We start from the raw sequence: 12,875 nt of genomic DNA, 5'->3' as shown, positions 1-12,875 counted from the left end.
TTACATTAAGTTTTTAATCCATTTTGAGTTAATTTTAATAACTAGTACAATTTCAATTTTTATAACTTCTTTTTTCCTTTTCTTTCTTCTCTCTTTTTTGCCCCCAAACTGTTAGAACTAACAAATAAATTTAGTAAAGTTGCAGGTTACAAAATCAACATACAACAATTAGTTGCATTTCTATACACTAACAACAAGCTATCCAAAAGAGAAAGTAAGAAAGCAATTTTATTAATTAGAGCATAAAATAATTTTTTTTTTTTTTTTTTTTTTTTTTGCATGTGGATATCCTGTTTTCTCCACACCACTTATTGAAGAGACTCTTCTATCTGGATTGTGTTCTTTGCATTATTAAGAAAGATTAGTTGGCCATATATGCATGGATTTACTTCTGGGTTCTCTATTCTGTTCTGTTGGCTTAAATGTGTCTGTTTTTCAGGAAGTACTATACTGTTTTGATTGCTATAGCTTTGTAATATAGTTTGAAATTGGGAACTATGATGCTTTAAACTTTGTTCTTCTTCAAGATTGCTTTGGCTCCTCAGGGTCTTTCATGGTTCCATATGAATTTTAGGATTGTTTTTTCGATTTCTGTGAAAAATGCCCTTGGAATTTTGATAGAGATTACATTGACTCTGTTAATCAGAGTCTACAGAAGGTGGTATTAGTATGGACATTTTAACAATAGTAATTATTCCAATTTAGGAATATGAGATATCTTTCCATTTATATGTATTTCTTCAGTTTCCTTCATTAATATCTTATAGTTTCCAGTGTACAGATTTTTTACCTCTTTGGTCAAATTTATTCCAAAGTATTTTATTCTTTTATATATTTATATATATGTATATATAATTTTATTTGAAATATTCATATATATATATGAAATTTCCCAGATTCTTGGAAAATTTCTTTCTGGTTTTCAGCAGTTCTACTATGTGCCTAGATGTTATTTCCTTTGTGTTTATCCTACTTGAGGTTCAATTGAGTTTCTTGGATTTCTGGGTTTATGTCTTTCATTAATCTTGGAATGTCCGTGGCTATTATCTCTTCAAATGTTTCTTCAACCTAATTTTCTTTTTCCTCTCCTACTAGGATTCCAAAAACACCTGTATGAGACCTTTTAATATTGTCTCACAGATCTCAGATGACCTGTTCATTATTTTTTCACTGTTTTTTCCTGTGTATTTCAGCTTATATACATGCTATTAACCTGTCTTCAAGTTCACTGCTTTTTTCCTCTGCTTTCTCCAGCTTCTTGGTAAGTGCATCTGAGTTTTTTTAAGACAAGGTCTCACTCTGCCACCCAGGCTGGAGTGAAATGCCACAATCAAAACTCACTGCTGCCTCAAACGGTTGGCCTCAAGCAATCCTCCCACCTTGGCTTCCCAAAGTGCTGAGATTACAGGCATGAGCCACCATGCCTGGCCCCAATTATTTCTCTCTCTCTCTCTCTGTTTTTTTTTTTTTTTTTTTTTTTTTTTTTTGAGATCGAGTTTTACTCTTGTTGCCCAGGCTGGAGTGCAGTGGCACGATCTCAGCTCACTGCAACTCCACCTCCCAGATTCAAGTGATTCTCCTGCTTCAGCCTCATGAGTAGCTGGGACTACAGGCACGTGCCCCAATGCTCAGCCAATGGCTAATTTTTGTATTTTTAGTAGAGACGGGGTTTTGCCATGTTGGCTAGGCTGGTCTCAAACTCCTCCAATTATTTCTTTATTCTTGATTTTTATTTTATTTATAGAATTTCCATTTTGTTCCTTTTTTATCATTTCTATATCTTGGCTGAAATTCCTCATCTCTTCACTATGTTGCCCATCTTTTCCACTAGAACCTTCAGCATTTTTATTATAGTTATTTTCTTTTTAGACATTCTTGGTACCTCAGCACTGACAACATTCCAGAGATCTCTTAATACCTCACAGTGGTGCCACCAACTTTCGAAATCCTTGGGAGAGCTATCTCTGCTTTACAGCCTAGCTTCTAGCTTTTTGATCATTGGGTAATTATCTTTACTTTCTCATCTGACGCTGAATTTTGGTGCATCTTCCTCTCTTCCTCCCCTTCTCCTCCTGCCCACTCCACACTCCCCTCTCCTTCTCCCTCTCCCTCTCCTTCTGTCTCCTATTTCCCTGTCCCAATTCTGTCAGGGAGGCTGCTTTACACTCTGCGTAGAGGCCACGCATGGCTCAAGGAGAGTTCCTCTCCACTCCCTTACCCCACTCCTCATCAGGAGCTGAGAATCCAGAGTGTGGATGGGTTTCTCTCAACTTGCCCAGCTTGATGCCCCTTTCCTGCCTTCAAAGACTTACTACCTTACATTTTGAAGAGACCTTGAATACTTCAAAGGATCTTTCACCTCACCTGCATGATTATGCCGAAGCATTAAGTGGAGTTATGTGGGAAAGGGTTTGTGGGTGAGAGTGAAAACTCACTTCTTGGCTGGGAATCCTTGGAATTCTCATCTATCATGTTTATGACGTGCTCCTCTTCCCATCTCTCTGACAAGAATGACAATGACCGTGGGTTTCTTCTATAGCTCATCATTTTGTTTCTACTCTATTTCTTCTTTAAGAATTGTTTCACTCATTTCCAGCAACATAAGTTCTATACTTTAAAGTGAATCCGCATTTAGCAAAATGACTTTTTATCCCAAATTGTGTCTTTCTTTGGTTACCAGTTTGATATCTGCCTACCTCCTGTTTCAGTATACGCTAAATATTTGTACATTAAGTAAAATGAGGACAGCAAGATGTTTTCAAAAGACTCCTTTTGAATGTCATGTACATAGAAATTACATACTAAGTGAAAATCCTGAAAAAATTAGAAACAGTGGGGAGAGGAGGCAGAGGAGAAGGGAGGCCTTGGACTCCTTGATGAAATTAGGCCCACCGAGTTTCAGGCACAGCGGTTTCTGAATACCCTTCCCATCTAACAGCCTATATCCATAAAAGGGTACAATTCATTTGTCTAAGGTTTTAAGTTTTCTCTTCTCTTTATCTGGTAACCAAGGAATCTAGAATTCCAAAAATGAGTTAATATTTGAAGAGACCTTATATGTTGACCTTAGTAAACATCAAGGTCAAAGGGGCACTCCAGGCCAGAGTGATAAATACATAAAGAGAAGGCTGATGTGCTTAAAAGATTTAAAAGGAATTAAAATTTATTATTCCTATTGATAGAAACAATTTATAAACAAGTAATTGGAATAATTTATCTTTATGGTTATATGTAATATGATCAATTTCTATTTAATATATTTCTATGCCTGAAGTATTATTCAAAAATATATTGAAACGAATCAAACCATAGTATTTACTACCTTTTGTTTTTATGTATTTATTTTTTTTAGAGACAGGGTCTCACCCTATCACCCAGGTCGGAGTACAGTGGCATAATCATGGCTCACTGCATCCTTGAACTCCTGGGCTCAAGTGATCCTTCCACCTCAGCCTCCCAAATAGCTGAGACTACAGACACATACCACCACCCCCAACTAGTTTTTAACTTTTGTAGAAATGGGGTCTCATTGTGTTACCCAGAGTAGTTTCAAACCACTGACTTCAAGTGATTCTCCTGCCTCAGCCTCCCAAAGTGCAGGGATTATAGGCATGAAACCACCACACCTGGTCTCTATTTTTTAAATGTAGCAAATTAGAAGATGGAAGTTGTTAGACCTTGGGAGCTAAGCTATGAGGACACAAAGGTGTAGAGATACAATGGACTTTGAAGACTCGGGCGGGAGTCGGGGGCAGGATGGGAGGGGGATGAGGGATAAAAGACCACACATTGGGTACAGTGTACACTGCTCAGAGATTTTGGGTGCACCAAAATCTCAGAAATCACCACTAAAGAACTTATTCATGTAACACCACCTGTTCCCCAAAAACCTATTGAAATAAAATTTTAAAAAATAAAATTTACATTTAAAAAAGAGAAGTTATTAGACCCATCTCTAAAATCGAAGATTTTTCTCATCATTTTTCACTTTTTCATAGGCTAAAGAAAGAAGAAGCAACTTTGCAGTCTGGACAGAAAATGAAGTTTACCTCGAATATATTCTTCTTAAATTTACCAGATTAGTAACTACCACAGAACTGAAAAACATCCTAAATCTATCAGTAACTGCTACTCTGACGATACACAGTGTTGAGTATACAGGACACCCTCTGGAGATTGCTGTGTTTTTAAGTTATTGCACTATATGTACCGTCACCAAAAAGATTTTCTTAGTGATATATAATGAAGATACAAAACAGTGGGTTTCCCAAGAGTTTACGTTAGATGCCCCTATTGACAGTGTTTTCGTTCCATATTTTATATTTTCAGCACTGCCAGGATTAATACTATGGAACAAGCATAGTATCTACTATTGTTACCATAATTTCACCTTTACTGGGATTTTACAGACACCTGCAGGACATGGAAATCTATCAATGCTATCAAATGACAGCATTATTCATGAAGTTTTCATAGGTAAGGCATTCTCAGTCTACTAACATTATTCTAGATTTTACTATAGACACCTTCCTTATAATGATGTAACAATTTTTAATGTACCAATATGTGGTGTTTTTGACAGCCAAAGGTGCACTTCTTATCACCTACAAATGAATCGACTTTAAATTCAAGTAATGTTAACTATGAGCTCACATAGCAAAAGGGCAAACTCAGTTTCTTTTTGCTGGGGAGAGGGGAGTTTCATTTTAATCAATCAGTAGATTCTAACTAAGCAATTTATGTATACGTCGTATGTGTAGGAGGTGCTGTGGTATTGTGTTACGTTTCCTGGGGCTCCCAGAACAAACTACCACAAACTGGATGACTTAAAACAACATAAATGTATTACTTCACAGTTCTGGAGGCTAGAAGTGGAAAATCAAGGTGTTGATAGGGCCATGCTCCCTCTGAAACCTGTAAAGGGAGGTTTTATGTTGTAAAGCACATATGAAACAGGATTGTATGTGTTTTTTAAACAACCATGAGCCACAGTGATAAGAAGACAAGGTTAGAATGATACATTGGGGATAGATTTTAGAGGATGACAGATACCCACTTTGAATGTTGTACTGAAGGTCATTCAGAAACAATGAAATATAACATGCTCAAACCATTCATAAGTTTATGAAGTAGGAAGTTCAAGTCCTTCAACTCTCACCATTCTCATTTCCCAAATAACCAACTATTAAGAAACTCCTGTAAGGCTGGGCGTGGTGGCTCATGCTTCTAATGCCAGCACTTTGGAAGGCCAAGGTGGGAGGATCACTTGACCTCAGGAGTTCGAGTCCAGCCTGTGCAACATGGAGAGACCTCATCCCTACTAAAAACTTAAAACTGGGCATGGTGGTACGCGCCTGTGGCCCCAGCTACTCAGGAGACTGAGACAGGAGGATCATTTGAGCCCGGGAGGTCAAGGCTGCAGTGAGCCATGTTCACATCACTGAACTCCCCAGCCTGGACAACAGAGCGAGATCCTGTCTCAAAAAAAAAAAACAAACAAACAAAAAAAAAAACTCCTGTGAGTTTGTCCAGACTTTCAAATAAGCAAATACTAAATATAATGGGCATGTTTTCAAAACAATACATATAATAGATATAAAATTAATGCCATTTTAACTGCTATGTAATGTTCCACTGTCTATGCACACTACTGTCTAATTAACAGGGGTGCAGATAGCTATTTGGATAGATATTAGGCTTCAGTTCTTTTTCTGTTACAAATAATGCATATGTACACATACCGATACAAGTGTTTCTGTAATATAAATTACTGGATATAGAATTCGTGAATCAGAAATTACAAATATTTAAAAAGTTGATAAATCCTTCTCACTTACCCACCAGCAAAGTTTGTCACAGTCTAAACTCCCCCAAAAGTTTGAAAATGTGTCATTTTCATATAATCTGTTTAACAGTTACTGGTTATATAGAAAATGTTATTCTCATTTTATTGCACATATCTTTTATAATTAGATGTTTTATCTAGTTTCATAAATGTATTGGCCATATTCTGTGAATTTCTATTTTTCTTGTCATTTCGTTATTTCTGTTTTATTTTTTATTTATTATACTTTAAGTTCTGGGATACATGTGCAGAATGTGCAGGTTTGTTACATAAGTATACACATGCCATGGTGGTTGGCTGCACCCATCAACCCATCATCTACATTAGGTATTTCTCCTAATGCTATCCCTCCATTACCCTCCCAACCCCTGACAGGCCTCGGTGTGTGATGTTCCCCTCCCTGTGTCGATGTGTTCTCATTGTTCAACTCCCACTTACGAGTGAGAACGTGTGGTGTTTGGTTTTTTATTCCTGTGTTAGTTTGCTGAGAATGATGGTTTCCAGCTTCGTCCATGTCCCAGCAAACAACATGAACTCATCCTTTTTTATGGCTGCATAGTATTCCATGTTGTATATGTGCCACATTTTCTTTATCCAGTCTGTCACTGATGGGCATTTGGGTTGGTATCCAGTCTATCATTGATTGGCATTTGGGTTCCAAGTATTTGCTATTGTGAACAGTGCTGCAATAAACATAGGTGTACATATGTCTTTATAGTAGAATGATTTATAATCCTTTGGGTATACACCCAGTAATGGGATTGCTGGGTCAAATGGTATTTCTAGTTCTAGATCCTTGAGGAATCGCCACATTTTAAAGATCGCCATTCTAACTGGCATGAGACGGTATGTCATTGTGGTTTTGATTTGCATTTCTCTAATGACCAGTGATGATGAGCTTTTTTCCATATGATTTTTGGCTGCATAAATGTCTTCTTCTGAGAAGTATCTGTTCATATATTTTGCCCACTTTTTGATGGAGTTATTTTTTCTTGTAAATTTGTTTAAGTTTTTGTAGATTCTGGATATTAGCCCTTTGTCAGATGGATAGATTGCAAAAATTTTCTCCCATTCTGTAGGTTGCCTTTTCACTCTGATGATAGTTTATTTTGCTGTGCAAAATCTCTTTAGCTTAATTAGATCCCATTTGTCAATGTTGACTATTGTTGCCATTGTTTTGGTGTTTTAGTCATGAAGTCTTTGCCCATGCCTATGTCCTGAATGGTATTGCCTAGGTTTTCTTCTAGGGTTTTTGTGGTGTTAGGTCTTAAGTTTAAGTCTTTAATCCGTCTTAATTCTTGTATAAGGTGTAAGGAAAGGATCCAGTTTCAGCTTTCTGCATATGGCTAGCCAGTTTTCTCAACACCATTTATTAAATAGGGAATTCTTTCCCCATTGCTTGTTTTTGTCAGATTTGTCAAAGATCAGATGGTTGTAGATGTGTGGTGTTATTTCTGAGGCCTCTGTTCTGTTCCATTGGTCTATATTATCTGTTTTGGTACCAGTACCATGCTGTTTTGCTTACTGTAACCTTGTAGTATAGTTTGAAGTCAGGTAGCGTGATGCCTCCAGCTTTGTTCTTTTTGTTTAGGATTGTCTTGCCTATATGGACTCTTTTTTGGTTCCATATAAAATTTAAAGTAGTTTTTTCTAATTCTGTGAAGAAAGTTAATGGTATTTTGATGGGGATAGCATTGAATCTATAAATTACTTTGGGCAGTGTGGCCATTTTCACTATATTGATTCTTCCTATCCATGAGCATGGAATGTTTTTCCTTTTGTTTGTGTCCGCTCTTATTTCCTTGAGCAGTGTTTTGTAGTTCTCCTTGAAGAGGTCCTTCACATCCCTTGTAAGTTGTATTCCTAGGTATTTTATTCTCTTTGTAGCAATTGTGAATGGGAGTTCACTCATGATTTGGCTGTTTGTCTGTTATTGGTGTATAGGAATGCTTGTGATTTTTGTACTTGATTTTGTATCCTGAAACTTTGCTGAAGTTGCTTACCAGCTTAAGGAGATTTTGGGTTCAGACAATGGGGTTTTCTAAATACACAATCATGTCATCTGCAAACAGAGGCAATTTGACTTCCTCTCTTCCTATTTGAATACCCATTCTTTCTTTCTCTTGCCTGATTGCCCTAGCCAGAACTTCCAATACTACATTGAATAGGAGTGGTGAGAGAAGGCATTCTTGTCTTGTGCCGGTTTTCAGAGGGAATGCTTCCAGCTTTTGCCTATTCAGTGTGATACTGGCTGTGGGTTTGTCATAAATAGCTCTTACTATTTTGACACACATTCCATCAATACCTAATTTATTGAAGGTTTTTTAGCATGAAGGGGTGTTGAATTTTATTGAAGGCTTTTTCTGCGTCCATTAAGATAAACATGTGGTTTTTGTCATTGGTTCTGTTTATGAAATAGATTATGTTTATTGATTTGCATATATTGAACCAGCCTTGCATCCCAGAGATGAAGCTGACTTGATCATAGTGGATAAGCTTTTTGATGTGCTGCTGGATTTTGTTTGCCAGTATTTTATTGAGGATTTTTGCATCGATGTTCATCAGGGATATTGGCCTGAAATTTATTTTGTTGTGTCTCTGCCAGGTTTTGGTGTCAGGATGATGCTGGCCTCATAAAATGAATTAGTGAGGAGTCCCTCTTTTTCTGTTGTTTGAAATAGTTTCAGAAGGAATAGTACCGGCTCCTCTTTGTACCTCTGATAGAATTCAGCTGTGAATCTGTCTGGTCCTTGGCTTTTTTTGGTTAGTAGGCTATTAATTACTGCCTCAGTTTCAGAACTTGTTATTGGTCTATTCAAGGACTCGACTTCTTCCTGGTTTCATCTTGGGAGGGTGTATGTGTCCAGGAATTTATCCATTTCTTCTATATTTTCTAGTTTATTTGCATAGAGGTGTTTATAGTATTCTCTGATGGTAGTTTGTATTTCTTTGGGATCAGTGGTGATATCCCCTTTATCGTTTTTTATTGTGTCCATTTAATTCTTCTCTCCTTTCTTCTTTATTAGGCTGGCTAGTGGTCTGTTTTGTCGATCTTTTCAAAAAACCAGCTCCTGGATTCATTGATTTTTTGAAGGGTTTTTCGTGTCTCTGTCTCCTTCAGTTCTGCTCCAATCTTAGTTATTTCTTGTCTTCTGCTAGCTTTTGAATTTGTTTGCTCTTGCTTCTCTGGTTCTTTTAATTTTTATGTTAGGGTGTCAATTTTAGACCTTTCCTGCTTTCTCCTGTGGGAATTTAGTGCTGTAAATTTCCCTCTAAACACTGCTTTAGCTGTGTCCCAGATATTCTAGTATGTTGTGTCTTTGTTCTCATTGGTGTCAATGAACTTACCTATTTCTGCCTTAATTTATTTACCCAGTAGTCATTCAGGAACAGGTTGTTCAGCTTCCATGTAGTTGTGTAGTTTTGAGTGAGTTTCTTAATCCTGAGTTCTAATTTGATTGCACTGTGGTCTGAGAGACTGTTACAATTTCCATTCTTTTGTGTTTGCTGAGGAGTGTTTTACTTCTAATTATGTGGTCGATTTTAAAATAAGTGCAATGTTGTACTGAGAAGAATGTATATTCTGTCAATTTGGGGTGGAGAGTTCTGTAGATGTCTATTAGGTCTGCTTGGTCCAGAGGTGAGTTCAAGTCCTGGATATCCTTGTTAATTTTCTCTCTCATTGATCTGTCTGGTATTGACAGTGGGGTGTTCAAGTCTCCCACTATTATTGTGTGGGAGTCTAAGTCTTTTTGTAGGTCTCTAAGAACTTGCTTTATAAATCTGGGTGCTCCTGTATTGGGTGCATATGTATTTAGGATAGTTAGCTCTTCTTGTTGCATTAATGCCTTTACCTTAATTATGTAATGCCCTTCTTTGTCTTTTTTGATCTTTGCTGGTTTAAAGTCTGTTTTATCAGAGACTAGGATTGCAACTCCCATTTTTTTTTAATTTTTATTTATTTATTTATTTATTTATTTATTTATTTATTTTTACTTTCCATTTGCTTGGTAAGTATTCCTTCATCCCTTTATTTTGAGCCTATGTGTACCTTTGCACATGAAATGGGTCTCCTGCATATAGCACATCGATGGGTCTTGACTCTTGATCCAATTTGCCAGTCTGTGTCTTTTAGTTGGGGCATTTAGCCTATTTACATTTAAGGTTAATATGTTATGTGTGAATTTGATCTTTTCATTATGGTGCCAGCTGGTTATTTTGCTCATTAGTGGATGCAGTTCTTCATAGTGTCGATGGCCTTTACAGTTTGGTATGTTTTTGCAGTGGCTGGTACTGGTTTTTCCTTTCCATATTTAGTGTTTCCTTCAGGAACCCTTGTAAGGCAGGCCTGGTGGTGACAAACTCTCTCAGCATTTGCTTGTCTGTAAAGGATTTTATTTCTCCTTCACTTATGAAGCTTAGTTTGGCTGGATATGAAATTCTGGGTTGAAAATTCTTTTCTTTAAGAATGTTGAATATTGCCCCCAACTCTTCTGGTTGTGGGGTTTCTGCAGAGAGATCTGCTGTGAATCTGATGGACTTCTTTTTGTGGGTAACCCAACCTTTCTCTCTGGCTGCTCTTAACATTTTTTCCTTCATTTCAACTTTGATGAATCTGATGATTATGTGTCTTGTGGTTGCTTTTCTCAAGGAGTATCTTTGTGGTGTTCTCCGTATTTCCTGAATTTGAACGTTTGCTTGTCTTCTTAGGTTGGGGAAGTTCTCCTGGATAATATTCTGAAGAGTGTTTTCCAACTTGGTTCCATTCTCCCCATCACTTTCAGGTACACCAATCAAATATAGGTTTGGTCTTTTCACATATTCCATATTTCTTGGAGGATTTGTTCATTCATTTTCATTCTTTTTTCTCTAATCTTGTCTTTATGCTTATTTCATTAAGCTGATCTATAATCTCTGATATCTTTTCTTCTGCTTGATCAATTTGGCTATTGATACTTGTGTATGCTTCACAAAGTTCTCGTGCTGTGAAGCTCCATCAGGTCATTTATGTCCTTCTCTACACTGGTTATTCTAGTTAGCAATTCGTCTAACCTTTTATCAAGGTTCTTAGTTTCCTTGCATTCAGTTAGAACATGCTCCTTTAACTCAGAGGAGTTTGTTATTACTCCCCTCTGAAGCCTACTTATGTCAATTAATCAAACTCATTCTCTGTCCAGTTTTGTTCCCTTGCTGGCAAGTGGTTATGATCCTTTGGAGGAGAAGAGGCGTTCTGGTCTTTGAAATTTTCAGCCTTTTTGCGCTGGTTTTTCCTCATCTTTGTGGATTTATCTACCTTTGGTCTTTGATGTTGATGACCTTTAGATTGGGTTTTTGTGTGGACGTCCTTTTTGTTGATGTTCATGCTATTCCTTTCTGTTTGTTAGTTTTCCTTCTAACAGTCAGGCGCCTCTGCTGCAGGTCTGCTGGAGTTTGCTGGAGGCCCACTCCAGACCCTGTTTGCCTGGGTATCACCAGCGGAGGCTGCAGAACAGCAAAGATTGCTACCTGTTCCTTCCTCTGGAAGCTTCGTCCCAGAGGGGCACCCGCCAGATGCCAACCAGAGCTCTCCTGTATGAGGTGTCTGTCAACCCTTGCTAGGAGGTATCTTCCAGTCAGGAGACACAGGGGTCAGGGACCCACTTGAGGAAGCAGTCTGTCCTTTAGCAGAGCTTGAGGGCTGTGCTGGGAGATCCACTGCCTCTTCGGAGCTGGCACGCAGGAACGTTTGAGTCTGCTGAGGCTGGGCCCACAGCTGCCCCTTCCCCCAGGTGCTCTGTCCCAGGGAGATGGGAGTTTTATCTATAAGCCCCTGACTGGGGCTGCTGCCTTTCTTTCAGAGATGCGCTGCTCAGAGAGGAGGAATCTAGAGAGGCAGTCTGGCAACAACAGCCTTCCGGATCTGTGATGGGCTCCACCCAGTTCGAACTTCCTGGCAGCTTTATTTCCATTATCAGGGGAAAACTGCCTACTCAAGCCTCGTTAATGGCAGACGCTCCTTCCCCCACCAAGCTGGAGTGTCCCAGGTCGAGTTCAGACTACTGTGCTGGCAGCAAGAATTTCAAGCCAGTGGATCTTAGCTTGGTGGACTCCATGGGGATGGGATCTGCTGAGCTAGACCACTGGGCTCCCTGGCTTCAGCCCCCTTTCCCGCGGAGTGAATCATTCTGTCTCACTGGTGTTCCAGGCACCAATGGGGTATGGAAAAAAAAAAAAAAAAAAACTCTTGCAGCTAGCTTGGTGTCTGCCCAAACGGTGCTTGAAACCCAGGGCCCTGATGGTGTAGGCACCTGAGGGAGTCTCCTGGTTTGTGGGCTGCAAAGACCGTGGGTTCCTCATGGCACAGCCCCTCATGGCTTGCCTTGGCTAGGGGAGGGAGTTCCCGACCCCTTGCACTTCCCCAGTAAGACGACGCCCCACCCTGCTTCAGCTTGTCGTCCGTGGGCCGCACCCACTGTCTAACCAGTCCCAGTGAGAGAAGCCGGATACCTCAGTTGGAAATGTAGAAATCACCCACCTTCTGTGTTGGTCTCACTGGAACTGCAGACCGGAGCTGTTCCTATTCTCCCATGTTGCCCACAACTCCCCCTTTTCCGTGAATTTTCTATTCGTACTGTTTGGACATGTTTGCATTGGGTTTATCTATATTGATATGTTCTTTATCTCATGTATTGCAACTACTTTCTCTAGTGTGTAACTTCCTGTACCTTTTTGGAGGGAGTTTGGTATTTCGAATTTGTATTTTTATATGGTCAAATTTGTTAATATTTTTATTTGTAACTTCTGATATGCCATGACAGGTCATTTCAATTATAAAAATATTACATATTTTCATTATTTTTATAATTCTGATTTTTATGTTTTGATATTTAGCAAGAGTTAGGAATCTAATTGTATTTTTCCCATTGAAAGCTGATGTTGCCTTAAACCATTCTTTTATTAAGCAAACCTCTCCCACTGATCTGAAATGCTACTTCTATTATGTGTTCATTCCTCACATTAACCAGATTGTTTCTAGGCTATTCTGTTCCAC

General features: G+C 38.6%; 1 protein-coding gene across 11 annotated transcripts in view; it reads left to right on the top strand.

Moving 5' to 3' along the window:
* The window catches only part of CATSPERE (catsper channel auxiliary subunit epsilon), a 195,172-nt gene that overhangs the window by 109,767 nt on the left and 72,530 nt on the right, over positions 1-12,875 (top strand). For all 11 annotated transcript variants that reach the window (XM_071073422.1, XM_071073424.1, XM_071073412.1 and 8 more), the window contains one exon: positions 3,999-4,476. In XM_071073422.1, the coding sequence (XP_070929523.1) occupies positions 3,999-4,476 (478 nt within the window). The remainder of the gene's footprint in view (positions 1-3,998; positions 4,477-12,875) is intronic.

Source organism: Macaca nemestrina, chromosome 1 (assembly GCF_043159975.1).
Source record: "Macaca nemestrina isolate mMacNem1 chromosome 1, mMacNem.hap1, whole genome shotgun sequence".
Classification (NCBI taxonomy): Eukaryota; Metazoa; Chordata; class Mammalia; order Primates; family Cercopithecidae; genus Macaca; species Macaca nemestrina.
This window is presented reverse-complemented; position numbering and strand designations above follow the sequence as displayed.